The sequence below is a fragment of the Aedes albopictus genome, chromosome 2 (assembly GCF_035046485.1).
Source record: "Aedes albopictus strain Foshan chromosome 2, AalbF5, whole genome shotgun sequence".
In the NCBI taxonomy this organism is placed as follows: Eukaryota; Metazoa; Arthropoda; class Insecta; order Diptera; family Culicidae; genus Aedes; species Aedes albopictus.
This window is the reverse complement of record NC_085137.1, coordinates 442,339,489-442,362,576: the sequence shown is the minus strand read 5'-3', so window position 1 is coordinate 442,362,576 and position 23,088 is coordinate 442,339,489. Positions and strand designations below refer to the sequence as shown.

At 37.7% G+C, this 23,088-nt stretch overlaps 2 protein-coding genes across 8 annotated transcripts in view; one reads left to right on the top strand and one right to left on the bottom strand.

The window, feature by feature from the left end:
- LOC109397319 (EGFR adapter protein) overlaps window positions 1-22,713 on the bottom strand; it is a 275,114-nt gene extending 252,401 nt beyond the window's left edge. For 3 of the 7 annotated variants that reach the window (XM_062853753.1, XM_062853755.1, XM_062853759.1), the window contains exons 1-3: window positions 22,319-22,713; window positions 19,733-19,818; window positions 19,630-19,666 (exon numbers count right to left, since the gene is read on the bottom strand). The gene's annotated coding sequence lies outside the window, so the exon portion shown is untranslated. The other 4 variants (XM_062853756.1, XM_062853758.1, XM_062853760.1 and 1 more) reach the window with 4 other exon arrangements.
- On the top strand, window positions 12,291-22,288 carry LOC134288915 (uncharacterized). Its single transcript, XM_062854848.1, has 2 exons — window positions 12,291-12,426; window positions 20,244-22,288. Exon 2 carries the CDS (start codon window positions 21,089-21,091, stop codon window positions 22,286-22,288), a length of 1,200 nt encoding a protein of 399 aa, XP_062710832.1. The 5' UTR covers window positions 12,291-12,426; window positions 20,244-21,088.
- Window positions 22,714-23,088: the final 375 nt, after the last annotated feature.

The window sequence follows — 23,088 nt, the reverse complement described above, 5'->3', positions numbered from 1 at the left end:
CTTGATAGAATTAATAAAAAAGTTTATAAATGTTTTTTTTTCGGAAAATTAAAAAAAAAATCTCTTTATAAAATTCTGGAAGGAATTCAATACTTTCATCCTGGGTCGGACTGTGGACGTATTCCTAAAGGAATTCCAGTATGATTATCTGAAAAAAGGGCGGGTAGCTCAGGTAAAATATTATATCTTGGGAGCCCATTAAAAACACCTTCCCCGGCAAAGACTAGCGCTTAAATCTAGCAATTTGGCACTTTAGTTGGAGTGCCAATGCCAATGCAGAACCCGTAGCTTCCAGGTAGGTAAGCCCAGCTCCCTGGGTTAATGGGTTGGTGTCAGGCCTTGCGAGCCAGTCGTAAAAACCGCTACCAATAACGAAAACCACAGCGACGAAAAGGGACTTGCGATTGGAAGCTCGGTACGTGGACCTGCAGATCTCTCAACTGCATCGGGAGCACCCACATACTCGCCGATCTACTGAAAGACCGCGGGTTCGACATCGTAGCGCTGCAGGAGGTGTGTTGGACAGGATCCCTGGTGCGAACGTTTAAGGGTAATCATACCATCTACCAGAGTTGCGGCAACACACGTGAGCTGGGAACAGCTTTTATAGTGATGGGCGACATGCAGAGGCGCGTGATCGGTTGGTGGCCGATCGACGAAAGAATGTGCAGGTTGAGGATCAAGGGCCGATTCTTCAACATCAGCATAATAAACGTGAACAGCCTTCACTCCGGAAGCACTGATGATGACAAAGACGCATTTTAAATACGCGCAGCTCGCGAGTACGACCGTAGCCTTAGCCACGACACGTCAAGATCATCATGGGTGACCTAAACGCTCAGGTAGGCCAGGAGGAGGAATTCAGACCAACGATTGGAAAGTTCAGCGTCCACTATCTTGCAAATGAAAACGGCCTATGACTCATTGATGTCGCCACCTCCAAAAATATGGCCATTCATAGTACCTTTTTCCAACACAGCCCCTTATCGTTACACCTGGAGATCATCACAGCAGACGGAATCACAAATCGACCACGTTTTGATTTATGGACGGCACTTCTACGACATTATCGACGTCAATCACTTATTAATAGTCTTGTTCAACGACGCAGGTTGAACTTGCTCGAAGTTGCTGCATCTTGCTCTTACCCATTAGTCAACAACTTCGAGCAAGTTCAACCTACGTCGTTGAACAGGACTAATTGAGTTCTGTTTTACGCTTACCTTCGACGGAGATAGTCGAGTGACTCCGTAGCTTGAAGGAATAGAAGCGCCCGTCTACCCAGTAAACATTTAGGTCTGTATAATTTGTGTTATACATCACCATATAAAAACCAATTCACTCGTATAAAGTGCACAAAACTGCTCTATGCATACCAAAGTGGAGGCCATGTATATACTTCTGACGACTCTGTTTGATTACTTGTTGCCATTAATACGACGCCCCAAATTATCGATGAAAAATGTAAAATTAAGATTTCCCATGATTATTAATACGATGTCCTTATTATCAACGAAAAAAAAAATGTCAACCGGTCTAGAACACACGACCTCCAGATTCTCAGTCTGGCACCATACCACTGCATCAACTAGCTTTTCTTGAAGAGTGAGCGAAGTTTGGCCTAATATAAACTAAACTTTCCTTACCAGCTGATATTGGAGTTCGACGGCAACTTTTCATAAGTCATTGCGATTTCGATTGATGTTTATCTGGTTTGTGTTTCATATAATCGCATGTAAGATTATACAACTTATGGTGACTTTGAAAGACTCCAATTACGGCTAGTCTTGTTTACATTCGTCGTCGTCGTCGTCGTCGCCACCGTCGCGGAGGAAAAATTCGTAAATTAATACCCCACGAATCGCGGTCCAGAGAAAACCTCTAGTGAAACTTAGTGAATATCACTTGTGAGCGGTTCCATATCATTTCAGCAACGAGTAATTTTCATATATGTTTATTTGGATGAAACCTTGCATACAAGTCTTTGGGGGAGAAAAACGCCGTTTTGCATACTTGGTTCGCCATTTTGAATCTAGCGTTACTTATGAGAAGGGCCTATGAAAAATGCACATGATATCTTCAAAAAATTGTATCTCGGAAACGGTTTGTCCGATCGGTTTGGTGTCTTCGGCGAAGTTTTAGACAATTGTTGGTGCTATATGGAGAAAATATGCACGGTAAAAAAAAAATGTTTGGTTTTTGTGATTTGAACTAAAATATAGATTTTCCCTCAAAAGTGACATGTCAATATTTTTTTATTATCCTTATGTTATAGCTGACTAAAAATGCTATCTAGTGCACAGTGGGTTGTTCTGGAGAAAAATATGTTACAATGAAAAAAAAATGTTTTAAAAAATTACGATTTTCAAAAAATGCTATTAAGAAAAGTCAAAAAAGTTTGTCGCCCTAATTTTATGAAAGTACATCAAATTTGCAAGAAAAAAGTACTTCGGTAACATTTTTCTAAGATGCACCGTTTAGAAGATATTACTAATTTAATATTGATTTTTTTGATAACTTAATAAATTTTAGCCCTTTTCGGATGTACTCCGTGTTTCTCCAGTTTCAAAAGTATTTTTTCGGAAAGATTGGAAAATTTTGAGTTAAAATGACACTGACAGCTTAAGGATTCGAGTAAAATTCTCTGCCTTAAAAGTATTTTGAAAAACAAGTTACAAAATCCCACTAACAGGAACAATGATTTCTTCCAGTGGTTTTGGTGCCTTCTGCTGAAAACGTGCTAATAAGTATTAGATACAGGTAATTAGATACCAGTTAGCTGTACTACGTACAGTTGGTGATTGTTGGTCTTTGTTGGAACTAGTCCACCATGGCCACTAAGGTGGCCCACACTTATATGAAAGACAAAAATTTCGAAAAATGCCAAGTCTTACCTCCTCAATCAGTTGTTTTGGACTCCCAGAAGCTACGTTCAAAATTTGAGCAAAATCGGTTGAGCCTAAGGGGGCGCTCAAAACGCTTGAAGTTTGTATGGGAAAACTTGGCCAAATGTATGCAGAAATTTTAAGATTTCGAATTTTGTCGCTAGGTGGCGCTGTAAGCGTTCAATAATCAAACCCTTTGGTATTATTGTAGGCGACTATATGCCAAACAACTTTGTCGAAGACCGCAAAGTGATCCAACGTCTGTGAAAAAAGTTATACCCTAGGAAAAGTGAGGATAAACTTTATTGTTATTTTTCCAATACATGTAAAGGAATAATATCAATAATGAAATCTCAATACTTTGCCTCACTTTGCCTTGGCTATAACTTTTTCCACAGCCGTCGGATCACTTCGCGGTCTTCGACAAAGTTCTCTGGCATATAGTCACCTGCAATAATACCAAAGGGTTTGATTATTGAACGCTTACAGCGCCACCTAGCGGCAAAATTCGAAAACTTAAAATTTCTGCATACATTTGGCCAAGTTTTCCCATACAAACTTAAAGCGTTTTGAGCGCTCCCTTAGGCTCAACCGATTTTGCTCAAATTTTGAACGTAGCTTCTGGGAGTCCAAAACAACTGATTTTGAAGGTAAGACTTTGTATTTTTCGAAATTTTTGTTTTTCATATAAGTGTAGGCCACCCTAATGGCCACGCTGGCCCAGGCTTGTAAACATTCGACACTTTTCCCTACCTTCGTTTCGTTGTCGCGGTCGGGTGTCAGCTGAAAATTAAATTTTTAAATTCAGCCACAAGGCAAGATAAACTATCAATTTTATCATTGTTACCAAAATCATGGTCAGTACAAAAAATTGTAGACGAATTTAAAACTAGTAGAAATATGGCATCAGATGCAAGAAAGGAAAGAGATAATGTATTAGATTCATCTCAAGGTTCAAGCTCTGGAAAAGCTTTGAGTAATGAAACAAAAGAACTGGTTTTGAATTTTTTTGAAGACGATGATATAAGCCGTGCAATGCCAGGCCAAAGAGATGTAGTTTGCGTAAAGACATGAAATAAGAGATTGCCTGTTCAGAAAAGATTGTTAATGATGACATTAAGAGAAGCTTTTAATCGCTTTAATGAAATGTACGTCAATGTAAAAATAGGGTTTTCATCATTTGCAAGCCTCCGGCCAAGGCAATATAAACTATTGACTATCGCAGGAATACATAATGTTTGCGTTTGCACTACGCATGAAAATGTCAATTTAATTCTACATAGCTTAAAAAAATACAATGTCTTGAATGATCTAAAAACACTAACGAAGTCGAGTCAAGTACAAGACACTGAAGACGACCTTACAGTTGAGGTCGAAATACGTATCTGTCAAAGAATAACGAATAGATTACTTTGCGAAAATAAGACAACTCATTGTCATCTACGAAGATGTAAAAACTGCCCAGATACCTCAGTTTTAGAAGACAGTTTATTGAAACAGCTGGAATAAAATTTTGTTGAAAAGCTTTCATTCGAACAATGGGTTACCACTGACAGATGGGATTTAGAAACTATTGTAAAGCAAACCGATGACTTTGTTACATTTTTCAGCTCAAAATTAGAAAGTTTGATTCCGCATGATTTTGTAAAAACCGAACAATCCAATTTTTTGAAAACTACAAAACAAAACTTGCAAGGTGGTGAATTTTTAGCTATTTGTGACTTTTCTGAAAATTACAGCTTCGTTTTGCAGGATGAAGTTCAATCACACCATTGGAACGTGCAACAGGCAACAATCCATCCTTTCGTAATATATTATACTGAAAATATGCAAATTAAACATTTTAGCTTCATTATAATTTCAGAAGAACTAAGACATGATTCAGACGCTGTTAATTTGTTTATTGATAAAATGATAAACTTTTTACAAATTGATCAAAATAAAAACATGAAAAAAATTATTTTATGTCAGATGGTGCTGCTTCACAGTATAAAAACCGAAAAAACTTTTCTAGCCTTTGTAAGTTTAAGTCAAAGTATGGTATTGACGCTGAATGGGATTTCTTCGCAACATCGCACGGAAAAGGTTTATGCGATGCTATTGGAGGTATGATAAAACGCATGGCTACCAGAGCAAGTTTAGCCAAAGAACGCGAACACCCGATAAAGACTGCAAGAGAGTTGTTTAATTGGACAAACAAACGAAAAGAAGAACTTACAAAATTGTCATTTTGTTATTCTACTACAGAAGAATACGAAAATATGTCTTTGCAGCTAAATAATCAATATAATAATGCAAAAACAATTCAAGGAACTCAAAAATTCCATTTATTTCTTCCTCTATCAGAAAATACAATAAAGGCAAAGCTTTATTCAAACTGTCCTAACAATGATGCCAAAATATTCGATATTGTTAAGAAAGTTGTGTAAACAATAATTTGATAAAAATACAGGAATAAAAATAAACTGATGTACAAAATATAATGTTATTTTATATTGCGCACAAATACCACCCCTGAAAAATAAGCCTTATTCGCTCTTTTGAATTTTGCTAATTGAGGATCTTGCGATATGCAAGAGTTGAATGTACATTTTCAACACAATACACCAAAAACCACTGGAAGAAATCATTGTTCCTGTTAGTGGGATTTTGTAACTTGTTTTTCAAAATACTTTTAAGGCAGAGAATTTTACTCGAATCCTTAAGCTGTCAGTGTCATTTTAACTCAAAATTTTCCAATCTTTCCGAAAAAATACTTTTGAAACTGGAGAAACACGGAGTACATCCGAAAAGGGCTAAAATTTATTAAGTTATCAAAAAAATCAATATTAAATTAGTAATATCTTCTAAACGGTGCATCTTAGAAAAATGTTACCGAAGTACTTTTTTCTTGCAAATTTGATGTACTTTCATAAAATTAGGGCGACAAACTTTTTTGACTTTTCTTAATAGCATTTTTTGAAAATCGTAATTTTTTAAAACATTTTTTTTTCATTGTAACCTATTTTTCTCCAGAACAACCCACTGTGCACTAGATAGCATTTTTAGTCAGCTATAACATAAGGATAATAAAAAAAATATTGACATGTCACTTTTGAGGGAAAATCTATATTTTTGTTCAAATCACAAAAACCAAACATTTTTTTTTACCGTGCATATTTTCTCCATATAGCACCAACAATTGTCTAAAACTTCGCCGAAGACACCAAACCGATCGGACAATCCGTTTTCGAGATACAATTTTTTGAAGATATCATGTGCATTTTTCATAGGCCCTTCTCATAAGTAAGGCTAGATTCAAAATGGCGAACCAAGTATGCAAAACGGCGTTTTTGTTCCCCAAAGACTTGTATGCAAGGTTTCATGCAAATCAAAAAATACAAAAAATAAAAACTGGAAAAAATTCCCACTTGTTCGTGGAATCGCTCTTGTGTTAAGTTTAACATGTGCACCGGCTGCGGTTGAACCACCGAATGTTACAGAAATACGCTCCTAGGAGTTCGGCTGCTGCTGCTGGTGGACTTCTTTCTAGCCGCGCATTTCCCATACGGTTGTAATCGTGATAATGTTCCAGGGCTCAGATATCATTTTGGTGCAAGAGTACCAACCGTCTTGTCGATTGGTAGCTAATCAAACTGCATTGGTTCAAATAATGCATTACAGTGGATAAAGAGTAAGTACTAAGGTACACCGGGGCAAGTTAAAACGGGTGGGGCAAGATGAAACAGCGGGTTAATATGACGTTTTCTAATGATGATAAACAGTTTGATCGCCATAACACATAGTTTTTGATTCAAACAATCTCTTAGCGGAGGACAAATTTTCAAATTGTATTGCAATCTATTTCAAAACATGGTGTTTCATCTTGCCCCACCCGTTTCAACTTGCCCCGGTGTACCTTATCACGAGCTTGTGCAAAACACTCTCAAGAATCAGGCGGTGGCCCGCGCTGGGGGAAAAAGTGATTGTGATTCGCGGCGACGGCGGCGACCGTTCCATAATTATATTGAAATATTCCTATTGCCGCGGGGTTATTCAATCTCATTGAGACAAGAATGTGGCTTGAATTCTACATGAAGAACAATTATTACGTATTATTGGAAGATAGCAGAGTTATATTAGCTAATTAAGCTCATTTTCCAGAGTACGAAATATGAGTGATAATTTTCACTAAGGCAGTGCGATTTTGTTCGACATATCTGTAGTATAATATATGATCTGTCAGTATAATGCCATTTCCTTGATTATGAATGGCATTATTTACGGTTTGATTTGCTCCTGAAACAGAAAATCATTAATGAATGGCAGTGATTATTTATATGCAATTAATTTTGTAATTATTTGCGATACTGATTTTTATTAAAAGAATAAGCGATTTTGCATATACTATCTTATGCGATATGTGGTTAATTTCATTTATTTAGTTCACATCAAATTCATGATAATACTGAATCAACAATTTACCGCCATAATACTCGATTTGCAGCTGCAGCTCTCCATCCTCGGTCACGCCCAACACTCGCCAGATCACGCTCCACCTGGTCCGCCCATCGTGCTCTCTGCGCTCCACGCCTTCTTGTACCAACCGGATGGTTAGCAAACACCAACTTTGCAGGGTTGTTGTCCGGCATTCTTGCAACATGCCCTGCCCACCGTATCCTTCCAGCTTTGGCCACTTTCTGAATACTGTGTTCGCCGTAAAGTGCAGCGAGCTCGTGGTTCATCCTTCTCCGCCACACACCGTTCTCCTGCACACCGCCGAAGATCGTCCTTAGCACCCGTCGCTCGAAAGCTCCGAGTGCTTGCAGGTCCTCCTCGAGCATCGTCCATGTCTCGTGTCCGTAGAGAACCACCGGTCTTATTAACGTCTTGTACATGGTACATTTGGTGCGGGGGTGAATCTTTTTTGACCGCAGTTTCTTCTGGAGCCCATAGTAGGCACGACTTCCACTGATGATGCGCCTTCGTATTTCACGGCTCACGTTATTGTCAGCCGTTAGCAAGGAACCGAGGTAGACGAATTCTTCTACCACCTCGAAAGTATCCCCGTCTATCGTAACATTGCTGCCAAGGCTTGTCCTGTCTCGCTCAGTCCCACCTACCAGCATGTACTTTGTCTTAGCCGCATTCACCACCAATCCGACCTTTGCTGCTTCACGTTTCAGGCGGGTGTACTGTTCTGCCACCGTTCCAAATGTTCTGGCAATAATATCCATGTCATCCGCAAAACAGACAAATTGGCTGGATTTCGTGAAGATCGTACCCCGGCTGTTGAGCCCGGCTCGTCGCATCACACCTTCCAGGGCGATGTTGAATAGTAGGCAGGAAAGTCCATCACCTTGTCGTAGTCCCCGTCGAGATTCAAATGAACTGGATAGCTCACCCGAAATCCTTACGCTGTTCTGCATACCGTCCATCGTTGTTCTTATCAGTCTAGTCAGCTTCCCGGGAAAGCTGTTCTCGTCCATGATTTTCCATAGCTCTGTGCGGTCGATACTGTCGTATGCCGCTTTGAAGTCGATGAACAGGTGATGCGTTGGGACCTGGTATTCACGGCATTTCTGGAGAATTTGCCGTACGGTGAAGATCTGGTCCGTTGTCGACCGGCCGTCGATGAAACCGGCTTGGTAACTTCCCACGAACTCATTTACTTTACGTGAAAGACGACGGAAGATGATCTGGGATAGCACTTTGTAGGCGGCATTCAAAACGGTGATCGCTCGAAAGTTCTCACACATTAATTTGTCGCCTTTCTTGTGGATGGGACAGATTATCCCTTCTTTCCACTCCTCCGGTAGCTGTTCAGTTTCCCAGATCTTGACTACTAACTGGTGCAGACAGGTGGCCAACTTTTCCGGGCCCATCTTGATGAGTTCTGCTGCGATACCGTCCTTACCAGCCGCTTTGTTGTTTTTGAGCTGGTGGATGGCATCCTTAACTTCCCTCAGCGTGGGAGTTGGTTCGTTCCCGTCCTCTGCTGCACCAACATAGTCATTTCCTCCGCTGCCTTGGTCCTCCGTGCCTACATTATCTTCGCCATTCAGGTGCTCGTCGAAGTGCTGCTTCCACCTTTCGATCACCTCACGTTTGTCCGTCAGGAGGCTCCCTTCCTTATCCCTGCATATTTCGGCTTGCGGCACGTAGCCTTTGCGGGATGCGTTGAGCTTCTGGTAGAACTTGCGTGTTTCCTGTGAACGGCACAGCAGTTCCATTTCCTCGCACTCCGCTTCTTCCAGGCGGCGCTTTTTCTCCCGGAAGAGACGGGTCTGCTGCTTCCGCTTCTGTCTGTATCACTCCACATTCTGTCGGGTTCCATGCTGCAGCATTACCGCCCGCGCTGCATCCTTCTCCTCCAGAACCGCTCTGCACTCCTCGTCGAACCAATCGTTTCGTCGACTCCGTTCTACGTACCCGATAGTGCTCTCGGCTGCGTTGTTGATGGCTGCTTTCACTGTACTCCAGCAGTCCTCCAAAGGGGCCACATCGAGCACACCCTCGTCCGGCAACGCTGCCTCGAGATTCTGCGCGTATGCGGTGGCGACATCCGGTTGTTTCAGTCGCTCTAGATCGTACCGGGGCGGCCGCCGGTAATGTGCATTGTTAATAACGGAGAGTTTTGGGCGCAGTTTAACCATCACCAGGTAGTGATCGGAGTCGATATTAGCGCCACGATAGGTCCTGACGTCGATAATGTCGGAGAAGTGCCGTCCATCAATCAGAACGTGGTCGATTTGCGATTCCGTTTGTTGTGGTGATCTCCAGGTGTAACGATACGGGAGGCTGTGTTGGAAGAAGGTGCTACGAATGGCCATGTTCTTGGAGGCGGCGAAATCGATGAGGCGTAGGCCATTTTCGTTCGTCAGCTGGTGGGCGCTGAACTTTCCAATCGTCGGTCTGAATTCCTCCTCCTGGCCTACCTGAGCGTTTAGATCCCCTATGATGATCTTGACGTCGTGGTTTGGGCAGCGGTCGTACTCGCGTTCGAGCTGCGCGTAAAATGCGTCTTTGTCATCATCAGTGCTTCCGGAGTGAGGGCTGTGCACGTTTATTATGCTAATGTTGAAGAATCGGCCCTTGATCCTCAACCTGCACATTCTTTCGTCGATCGGCCACCAACCGATCACGCGCCTCTGCATGTCGCCCATCACTATAAAAGCTGTTCCCAGCTCACGTGTGTTGCCGCAACTCTGGTAGATGGTATGATTACCTCTAAACGTTCGTACCATAGATCCTGTCCAACACACCTCCTGCAGCGCTACGATTCCGAACCCGCGGTCCTTCAGTATATCGGCGAGTATGCGGGTGCTCCCGATGAAGTTGAGAGATCTGCAGTTCCACGTACCGAGCTTCCAATCGCAAGTCCCTTTTCGTCGCTGTGGTCGTCACCATTGGTATCGGTTCGCATTCTTCTCTTGTTGATTTTCCGGTGCTAGTCTTTTTTACGGCTGGCTTGCAGGGCCTGACACCAACCCACTAACCCAGGGAGCTGGGCTTACCTTCCCGGAAGCTACGGGTTCTGCATTGGCATTTCCTCCAACTACAGTGCTAAATAGCTAGGCTCGAGCGCCAGTCTTCGCCGGGGGTGGTGTTTTTAATGGGCGCCCAGGAGATAATATTTTACCTGAGCTTCCACCCCCCGATATGTGGTTAACTGGGTAGTGAATTGGGAGTCGTGCGTTCGAGTCTCACCGGAGTACGTGGATTTCTTGTCATAATTGAGGTTTTTTTTCTGTACGGGTGAGCCACTGCGACCAGTATTTAGATCTTTTGTGGCATTACCCATATCCTTAGTATTTAGTGCATGTCGTACTACTCCATTGTCATTGAGAGGCAATGAAGCATCGATTTCTGTACTGTTCCTGTTTTGTTATCCCAGAGGTGCAAGAAATCGATTGCGATGAGAAGGTACTGTTGGCGGAGAACAAGTTGAGAACGCCTGTCGGCACCGGGTTGTCAGCAGCACATATCATACACACAAATGTTGTACTGGTGTTATGCAGCTTCAAACTGCAAACATGTAAATATATTCATCATTTAGGATATTATAATATACACTGAATAATAACTTACACGTTCGGTGTTTTGGTGTTTCACGCAACAAATGATTAGGCTAATCTAATTTAACTATAAATAATGATTAAATGATGATTCCGCTAGTATTTAAGATATTTATGGTTTAACCTCACTTTTGATGAGTTACAACTTTCTGTTCAGTACTTCACAGATCATGTTCTGTACACGATCTTTTATTCAATTAGATAACTGTAAACAATTTATTAGTTAGCATTGAAACTGTAGATATTCTGCGGATTTGTTACTCACTGCATGCCAATGGGTTATTTCAACTGATTAGGAATATTTTATCAAATTATTAGGCTTTAACAAATTAGTAATAATACGAGCACTTTCTGCCCATGTTTTGCTATCTCATGGAGAAAACTAACGCGTTCTCTTCTTCTGCCTCTTCATATGTATGTCAAAATCTGTAGTCCCGCGGTTATATCGTTTTTACAGATTAACTGACACAGCACAAGCAATCAGACGGCGTGTAGCAGTGTGGTGAACCAACCATAGCCTAATTGATTAATTAATCATTCATTATTCATTAGTTATTTGCTTTCATTAACTGATCATTTGCATCATCATGAGCAAGACTCAAGCTAGGATGGTAGCTACCTACATACGGTACATTTAAATTATTGCATCATCATATGTGACATGCGCGAAAGCGAAATAAACAAATCATACGCGGTAGTTGGTCAGCGGGTGACCTAGTTTGCTTCAGCAGGTCTCTACCTGTTCTAGTTGGCATACGGTAAGCCAAAAAGAATGCATAACTACCGGAGTATAACATAATAAAACATGTGACTCATATAAGGAAGCATTCTAGCCGCTTCCAATTAGATACTAAGTAAGAGACGCGAGCTTTCTCTCTCGCGCTTTTCGAAGTACTAGAATGTTGGTACTTTAGTAAAGAGAGCGAGAGCGGAGAATGTGACGCTAGGCGCTTAAGTTAAGTTAAGTGGGGGGAGAAAAATTAACCAAAAAATTGTAATTATATATAAGGTTTAAAATTTGAATAAAATGATGAGTTGTAGTTTTAACAGGGAAGGTTTTAGTCGTCTTTTTAGTCGGATGACAAATTCGCCTTGACCACTCGGGTCAACACGTGCATTTGGTGACAGCGCAAAAGCGCTAAACAAGTGCAGGCACGCCGTTTGTGATTGGAAAGTGAAAAAGAATAAAAACCTATTGAAGTATCTAAGACCCAGCTGGTTACTACAGAAGAAATCGTGTAAGTGTTGCGCAGAAAACTATTAGGCGAAGCGCGAAGAAAATAGTGCAAGTACGCCGTTAACTGATATGGTGAAACTTGTTAAGTGAAAAAGTGAAAAAAAGAGGCCGTACTACTTACTACTAAAAAAAAAAAAAAAAAAAAACTATTAGGTACCAGAATAAAGAAACGGTGCGAATCTTTCAGTTGAGTGGAAGAAAACGTGGCAACCGGCAAAATGGAAAATATTACAACAGCTGCAATACTGTAAGTACAAACCTTTTTCTCTCTCTTCTTTTTACATGGGATTTTAATAAATTATGCAGTTAGCATGATTTAAAATGAAAAACATTTTTTATATCAATTATGTGGTGAAAATTAGTGAAGTGTGGTGAATATGTTAAACAATATAAGCGTTATAGCTGTGCCACCGGAAGTCTAAATTTAGGTGTTTTTTAGAACAAATTTAATACATGTCTAAACTTATTTTAATTCGCCATCGTCAATTGTCATTCAGTAAATGTCTGAACGAAATAAAAGCCCGAATGATTCAACACATCAATCCAATTACTCGGAATTGCAATATCTTAAAGATTTGATAGAGCGAGAGTTTCTGAACATAAATAAAAGTAAATATAGAGCCAGATCATTGGCAGGGATCAACCTTAAAAAAGAATTACTACAAGATTCTTTAGAAAGGTTCGAAACAATATTAAAACATTATGAATCCATTATAACTGTTAACGAATGGAATACACTAACTGATGTATTCGATATACTTAAATCCAAAGTACATAATTCAATTCAAATATTAAATCAAACCGATATTCTTCAAACCCAAAAACGGCGTAGTTCTGAAACCAGTATCTACACAAATATTGTTATACCCCGAAACTTCTTTGATACCGAAGAAAATTCGGAAGAAATAAATTCATCATTTACCAATAAAGAAAATCAAATATTATCCTCCACCTTAAGGAGAAATTCGGGCGAAGAGCCGGAAGACATTTCATCAGACACAGAGAATAAACCAAATTTCAAAGAACAAATCGAAAACTTTAAACAAGATTGTTTAGAACATAGTTTCCATTTTCAACGAAGACTTCACAGAAATCCATCAATAATGGAATTTTCACAACTAATGGCATTTCAATGCATTCCGACATTTGAAGGTGATCCACATGAACTGGACCCATTCCTTTGGCAAATTGACTTGTTCGCCGCACAAGTAGGTGGAGGTGACATTAAACCACTTTTGAATGTAGTTTACCTGAAACTAAAAGGAAAGGCTCTACAAAAACTTCAACAAATTACGGCTGACACATGGCCAGAAGTAAAGGATAAACTTAAAAATGAATTCAAACTTGAGAGAAACAGTTACTCAATTATGAAAGAGGTGGAAACCTTATTACAAAAAAATGACGAATCTTTTGACGAATACAAATCCAGAGCAGAAGATCTATTTAAGTGGGTAGAAAATGAAGGAAATTATGCAATTAGTTCACTACGAAAGCATTTTTTGGGGGGACTAAAGAACAAAGGTTTAGCACAAGCGGGAAAATCTCAACGCGACAAGTCTTTTCCAGAATTACTCACATGGCTTAAAAAAGAGTGTGAGGATGGGGATGAAATTAAAGAAATACATACACGAGCTGAAACGTTGAACACAACGACACCAAATAATAAATTCAACATTCCCCGCAGCAAATTCAACTCCTCAAGCAGAAATTTTGCCAACCAAAATAATTCACTTCGAAACTCTCAATTTAGACAAAATCAAAATAATGGAAATTTTCAACACAATTCTCAGCAAAATGCTCAAAGAAGTTACAATCAGAATTTGAACAGAAATCTACCCAGAAATAATTTCAATCAGAATAATACCCCCAATCCTTCACTGCAAGGGCGATATTATTACGAACAAAATAATATTAATCCACCCCAACAGAACCAGAACTTTCAAGGGAATAATAATGGTAACATTCCATATCATGCGAGAAACTTTAACAACGAGAGTTCACCTCAAAGACTTTACAGAAACAATCAACAAGCATTGGAATATAATACGCCGAGAGGAAACACTTCCAAACAATACCAGAATCATCAAGTTTCCCCACAGAACCAACTGGTACGATATAGACAACAAAAAAACTAATTAACCGAGGCTTTGAATTCTGCGTCCGAAGTCCTCAAAGAATAGAAAATAACTTATACAGACGCTTTAAGGCAAATATTGTCAGAAATAATTGCATGAATTGGCATAAAAATTTTTATAGTCAACAAAAACCTACAAAAAATTCAGACAATCTGAATAAATGCATACCAGCGCATGAAAAATTAGCAATAACCTACACAAGGGATAACCAATTTTTACTGACACTGGCTTCATTACATAAACCAAATAAAACCTGTAAATACCTTATTGACACGGGAGCAAGCCACAATTTAATGAGATGGGATATAGCTGCTAATATGGGAGTAAATGATGTGAATTATGCTGAAAAACTAAACATAATAGGGTTTAATTCAACAATGTCAACGACATTAGGGTCAGTGAAAATTATAATGATAATGGGGGGCTCTCAATATGAATTGAAATTTCACCTAATTAAGGAATTATGCGTTCCTGGTATCATAGGAGCAGTATTCTTACAAAAATATACACTATATATAGATCAACAATTTAAATATATAATATTACGCAAGCCGAGCAATAACGAAAATTCCACGGCAACGCGTACGGGAAAATTTTTCATGAATTCAGTAATAAACAACAAAGGCGATGTTCCCCAAAACCAAATCAATAATACTATCAAACCATTATCTCAGAAAAATAAGCACATTTTAGTAAGCGACAAAGCGTGCCAAACAAACTCTTTAGAACAGAGATACAACGAAACATTTACACAGGAACAACGTAAAGAAAAGGAATGCCAAATAAACTTTGAAGATCATAGCAACGTAGAAAACTCTAACAATTTATTTTGCAATACATATGATCATTTTTACAACAATAGGGAACCATCAAACTGGCCAACTGGCTTAGAAAAAAACGTGACTAGATATTTAGATACCGAAGACAAAATGACAGAAAACTATTCTGCTGAATATTTTGAAGAAATTGATTCACAAACACAACAATACTTTTCAGAAGACTTGGATTCAACCCAAGACTTCAGCGTACTAGATAACAAAGATCAACAACAAATTGAAGGTGAAAACCGCCTATCTAAATTAATTGAAACAATCAACTTAAAACATTTAAAAAAGAATAATTTCAATGCCATGGAAGAAATTATGACAAATTACAGCGATGTATTTTATTTGAAAGGAGACCCGCTGACGAGTACAAATGCCGCAGTACATGAAATTGAAACTACAACTAATGTACCAATTAACAAACGACAGTACAGATTTCCGGAGTCCACAAAGAAACAAATTAATGCGGAAATTGAGGAAATGCACAGGCAAGGGATTATAAAGCCCAGCAAAAGTCCTTGGAACGCACCAGTTTTGTGTATACCAAAGAAAGATTTAGATTCCGAAGGAAATAAAAAGTATAGAATTGTAGTTGACTTTAGAGCTTTGAATCTAGTCACTAAACCCTTCGTTTACCCAATCCCTCTCATCAATGATATTTTAGACAGTTTGGGAGACAGCCAATATTTTTCTACAATCGACTTGAAATCCGGGTTCTACCAAGTCCCTATTAACCCGAAAGATGCTGCTAAAACAGCATTTTCAACCCCAAAAGGACATTTTGAATTCACAAGAATGCCTATGGGGCTCAGAAATAGTCCATCAACATTTCAGAAGTTGATGAATACAGTATTGTACGAAATTAAAGATGTAAAAGCTATCGTATATTTGGACGATATTATTGTCTTTGGCCGTACAATTGAGGAACACAACGAAAATCTCAAAAAAGTATTGGAGGCTCTTCGTAGACATAACTTGAAAGTTGAACCTACAAAATGTCAAATTTTGAAAACCGATTTAAAATTTTTGGGACATGCTGTAGATAAACACGGAATTCGTCCATTAATGGACAATATTAAAGCTATTAAAGAAATGCCTGTACCGAAAACAATGAAACAAGTTCGATCATTTTTAGGAACCGTTAATTTTTACGGTAAATTTATTCCAAAGATTGCAGAGATACGCAAACCCCTTAACGATTTGTTGAGAAAAAACGTTAAGTTTAATTGGACGGAAGAATGTCAACATGCATTTGAAAAATTAAAATATTTTTTAACATCTGATTCCTTATTAGTAAGACCGAATTACAAAGACACATTTGTCCTTACGACAGATGCGAGCGAATATGCAATCGGAGCAGTACTTTCAAATGAGAAATCCACGGATAGACCCATTGCGTATGCTAGCAGGGGACTAATTGGAGCTGAAAGAAAATACCATACAATTGAAAAAGAACTTCTGGCAATTGTGTGGGCAGTGAATTATTTCAGGCATTACATTTATAATCAAAAATTCATTGTATACACAGATCATAGGCCATTAATCTCTTTGTGGCATCTCAAGGAGACTTCGCCAACTTTGACAAGATTAAGGTTAAAATTACAAGGTTTAGAATGCGATATTCGATACAAACAAGGGAAGGATAATGTAGTAGCTGATTTTTTATCCAGGCTTCATACAGAAAACGAACCCGAGGAAAATTCTAAGGTTGTTGCTGTCGTAACCAGACAACAAAAACGACAACAGCATGATGAAAAGCAAAGGGAGAAAGTAAAAGCCAAGAGAACAAATGATGAACGATTTAACTCTTCCAAAGATGTAGTGGATAAACATTCAACCCCCAGGCAAAACTCCAACTGGAATCCTCATATGGATGGGCTAGATAATATCGATTTTGCTATGGATGAGCACAGGGGGCCATGCAAAACTGTTTCAAGCGATGAATTCAAGAACGCTTTAATCGATCAACTGGATATTAAAAGACTTACATTTTCAAAGAATATAATATCAGAAGAAAGTATAGATGCAACTTTTTTGATTTTGAATAGCAGGTCAGCACATAAAGAGTTAAGTGAATTCGTTGACCTACCGCATGGTTTTAAAGATCACTTGATTGGGAATGTATTTTCAATACCAAATAAAAAGTTATGGGGAATAATTTTGAATGGAAACAAAAGATCTAAAAGTGATACTAAAATTTTATTCAAAGGACTGGTAGATGCATTTACCAATTGTCCTCAATACGCGAAAGATGCGGAAAATATACAAATTATATCATTCAGAAATCTTCATAAACCCCCATATATGGATGTTTTAAGATTTATTGCAGAAAAGTTCAACAAACATTTCACATTGTATGCTCCTGAGAAGGATCGAATGTGGGTAACACCAGAGGAAAGGGAAACTGTCCTACAAGAATTTCATGACAGCCCACTAGGTGGACATGTCGGAAGCAAACGCATGCTAAAGCGCATAAATCCACTTTTCAAATGGGAGAATATGCGCCGAGATATAGAAAACTATGTCAAACAGTGTGACTCGTGCCAAAAGAACAAAATTAGTGCTGCAAATAAAATTCCAATGAAGATCACAACCACGTCCACAGAACCTTTTGAAAAGATTTTTATGGATATCGTCGTATTACCCGAATCGAATAGCGGCAATAAATATGGATTGGTCATACAAGATGATTTGACTAGATATCTAACAGTAGCTGCAATGGAAAACCAGGAAAGTCAAACAGTTGCCAAAACATTTGTGAATAGTTTTATTTGCAAATTTGGGGCACCAAAAGAACTTGTAACTGATAATGGCACAAACTTTGTTAGCCAATTGATGAGAAATGTTTGTAAAATTTTGAAAATTAAAAAGATTACAACGACTGCCTATCATCCACAAGCAAACCTTGTAGAAAGATCTAACAGAGAGTTGAAAATATATTTACGGCAATTCATTGGCGGAGATCCTCAAACATGGGATCAACTTCTTCCGCATTTTACATTCCAGTATAATACGACAATTAATTCGTCAACTGGATTTACACCTTTCGAATTACTCTATGGCAGAGCTGCGAGAATTCCGAACTCAATCTACAGAATGAGAGATATGGAACTAACTTATTGCGATTATGCCGACGAACTCAAATTAACTCTAAAACATTTTCATGATAGAGCACGAGAGAACTTGATTGTATCAAAGAAAAAACGAAAAGAAATTTACGATAAACAAACTAATGAATGGCAACCAATGTGGTGTGACATGGTTCTTGTTAAGGCCAACCCTACAGGTACAGGCCAAAAATTGCAATCGTTATGGAGAGGACCTTATGAAGTGGTCAGTTTTCCTAGCGAACAAACAACTATCGTTAAAAACGGAAAAAGGCTAGAAAAAGTTCATAATAACAGACTTCGAAAATATAATGATTAATGAACAAGATACAACTGTATGTAAATACGTAAATTTTAAAATATATCTAACTGATTGAGCAAATATAAATGTCAACAAATATTTGCGTATTTCTAAGTTAATATACAATAATTAAAATTAATTCAATTAAGCGGGTCAAATTAATAGTAGTGTAACTTTAGAATTAACACTTGCATAACTAATTACTTTTCTTTTAGAACGAATATGCTACACTTGAATTAGACATAAAAATTATTATGGTTTAAATATTTTAATCATTACTTAGATAAGTCATTATTTTAATGAATTATTACTATTTAAATATATTACAATATGATAGTATAATAGCGTTGAATAAGTAAATTTTAAGATTGATATCTAGGTAATAAAAGGAAAGTTTCCTTAATAATAACAAAAAAAAAAAAAAAAAACAAATATATCTATATATATAGAATAAAATACCTTAGGTAATATTTAACGATATTTTTTTATATACTGGTTTAATTATATGGTGGCAAATATGCATATACTTGTGTACATCTAATTTTCGATTAATAAGTAACTCAAACAAATCTCAATTATAATCAAGCAGAGACTTAAAAATAAGACCGAACACCGGCAATGAGTATAATAATATACAAATGGGGAGCATATTATAATTTTTTTTTGGAACTATAATTTCTTTGAAAAGATCCAATTACGAAATATGGGATAAACATACTTGAGGGGTAAAGCTAACACAAGGGATAACTTGAGAATAAAGAATATACAATCAGTTAAACTCTGATATTTACTGGATATACTTGAAAAAATGTGAACTATGGAAGTTCATTATTTAGGACATAATGATCCTCCAGATTTTTGTTATAAACAAATACAATATACATTGAAAGATAATAATATCAGTTAAACGATTATGTGTTGAACATATTTTTTTTTAAAACAAATTATTAAACTTTTGAGAAAACGTCGTATGCATAAACAATGCACTATATAAACAGACAATACATTCAAAATATCTATAATGATAAAACCATAAAGGGGAGGGACATAAAACTAATTACAATCGAATAGAACAATACTCACAAACTGAATTCAAGACGTCAGACATTACCGTCATTACCTAAAAAGATATAGGTTTATTTTAGAATCCATTGTTTACGATACAAACATTGGAACGATTTCTTACCTTCTACATCGTAATTCAGCTCAACAACAAGTCCACATCTATCCTCGCAATAGGAAAAACACTGGCATACGCTTGCATTTGGGAAACTATAGGAAATTAAAATGGGTTTAATTAAACAAATAAAAGGGTTATAATATACTAAACATTTACGATTTGAAGTCCAATCAGGGAAAGGCAATAATATAGGCATATAAAATTGTACATTGTATCTGGGAAGAGAGGGGACAAAAGGAAGCAAGAAACACGAATCTACCTATTTTTTTTTTTCTCTTGATATAGAAGTTGTCAATAAGGGAGTATGAAAGCATGAGTGAATGAAATTATACTTGGACAAGGGAAAGGCCGCCCGGAATACAGAACAGTGAGAATGAACAACTTAATACCACCTTTATTTTCTTCGTTTTCTTTTAACACAAACTTCTAAAGCTTCCTTTGAACAAAAAACAAAACAAATATACCATGGGAACAAGTCATTTGGGAATATTAATTGAATTTTTATGATTTATTTCAGGACACTTGCTATTCTCTGCCAATTGGTTTTCGAGGCGAGAAGCAACCTGCTACTGGAAAAGCTAGATGACCCACTTGTCTGGAAGGGTTCTTATATACTAGAGGTAAAATTATCCGTAACAGAACTTCTACGAATTAGCGAAACATTAGATTCGGCAGTGCAAAATTATAATGAAACTTGTCGACTACTTACAAAGAAAATTCCGAAGACCCAATGTAACCTTATGATACAGGATCTCGAATACACAGTAAAAAGGGGGGAAGAAATGGAACAATTTATAAGAGGTTTTTTTCCAAGCAGAAAAACAAGGGGTTTTTTGACTTGGATTGGAGCGATGGATTCAGATGATAGGGCAAGAGTTGATAAAAATGTGGACACATTAAGAAAAAACGAGGAATCTCTTAAAAACTCGATCAATCATCAAACAAGCACGGTAGATGCAATGTACAAATTCATTGACAATTCGATGCTCCGAATTGACGACAGAATTAAAAAGGTTTCAGACAATTTTAACAAATTAGAACAAATAGTCGAAGGTAATTTAAACTTCACAAATTCAATCAAAAACATAGTGTATTTGGAATCAGAACTACTCGAGATCGGATTTCGTATTCAAAGTTTAACGGAAAGTATAAAATATTACCAAAATATCATTATACAGATATTACTCACTAAAACCCAAGGCATGACATGGGTCATACAACTAATTGAACCTTCCCATATATTTTCGCTTTTAGAGAGAGCAAAAAGCAGTCTTCCAAAGGACGTAATATTCCCCAAAAAAGAAATTGAACGGTGAAATAATATCTGAAATTCTAAACCTCATAGAACTTTCTTGGGAAACCATGAATAATGAGATTCTAATCCTTAAGCTTAAAATCCCATTAGTTTTAAAACAAACCTTTGTGGCTTATAAAGGGATAACCTTACCACAAATAAATGGTACACTGGTTGCATTAATTGGTTTAGATAAAAATATATTGATACAAGAAGTTGATCGAGACTGGGGTTTCGTGATCCCAGAATCAACGTATAATCAATGTCAGCGCTTTACAACATATAGAATATGCGACTTCAATTCCATTGAAATAGGATTAAATTCAGAGGAAGAATGTCTCCTAAACCTCAGATTTAGAAATTCATCAAAAAATTGTAAAGTTAGAATTGTAAACATTACGAAAGATACGTGGTTTGCAACAGAAGACCCAAATATTTGGGAATATGTCACTCCATATGAAATCAGAATTAATGTATTTCATGGATTTAATCACTCTTTTATGAACATAAAAGGGAATGGAAAAATAAACTTAATACCAGGAATGATGATAATTTCAAACTTCACTAAATTAACATACACGAACATAACAATATTTGACAGTACAGCATATATCTATACGCACACCACGAAAAAATTAAACTTTACCTTAGATACTTGGGAAACGTTAATGGTCCCCACATTAAAGGAAAATAAATCACTCTATTCCATCTACGATCACAAAAAATTATTTGAGCTCGGGGTGGATATAGGAGATCTAAAAAACTCAAAACCTGTTTTAGAAAATATGATCTATTCCCCTTTATCGTCACCATGGACTATTTACAGCTTATCTGCGGGGACAGTTATTATACTGATCATTATAATAATTTCGTTCATTTGTTGTTTTAAAGGGAACATTTCTTGTCATAAGGAGTATCATACGAAAACACCGTCTCGATATAATAAATCAGACATTTTACATTTAGGAGTCATAAACAACCCACATAAAATTGTCCAAGATAATCAAAATACAAGAAAAAGTTCCCAATGTAGTACAGGATTGAAAACGGAACAGAAATTAAGTGTACACAAATCTAGAGATCTTCCAGCCCTTCCGATAATAGGAGAAAAGGAAGAATACTACCTTGAAGCTTATTTGGAACTCCCAGAACATACAAAAAAACTCTCACTTCAATCGAAAATAACAGACAACAAAATCAATAATAAAAACTTAAGACACTCCACCATGCAGAGGGGAGCGCCTTTAAGACGAACAGTCAATTACTAAACCCAAGCAACATACTCTACTTGCGCTTACCGTTAGTTATCGCATTACGTAAGGAAAACTATTCTTACAAAAATAAGAACATTACACCAAAACTTCGTCGAACCCATCGTCGAAGTACACACCAATTTACTATTTAACTAATAAACTTGGTTTGACAAAGCGTAAAACAAAACAAAAATATAAACTTTCTCATTTACTAAGAATATACTAAATCCAATGGGATTTAGTACAACACAGTATTCCGAGAAAGCTTTACTCTCTCTACCTAAAGACAGGCTTGGCAAAATTAATGGCCAAGTGTACGATAAACAACTGATATGCGAGAGTGTGCAATCCAGGAGTGCGAACGAAAAATGTGATTCACAGCAGCATGGAAATGGGCGATTCTTTCAATGAATCTTCCAAGCTTTTTCAATTTTGAATGAATCTTCCAAACTCTGATTCAATACTTACCTTTTTTTTATTAAACACCATCGCTTTATAAAGCTATTGATACCTTTATAATATTCAGCCAAATTATTTTATCCAGTCATGCTATAAGGACCAAAGAACTTGTACTTAAGTTCTAGTGTATTGTTGAAGCGGATTTCAGAACGTGGCTCCTACTTCCTTGGAGTCGTTCAGATCCAGACGGTGGTAGGCCTCAACCCTCGGCCTGAGGGGAGCCTCCGTGGAACGGTTGACTTGAGCCTCAACCCTCGGCCTGAGGGGAGCCTCCGTGGAACGGTTGAGTTGAGCCGCAACCCTTGGCCTGAGGGTGTATCGACGCTGAACTCCCACCTTCGGAGTGAAGGGAGTAG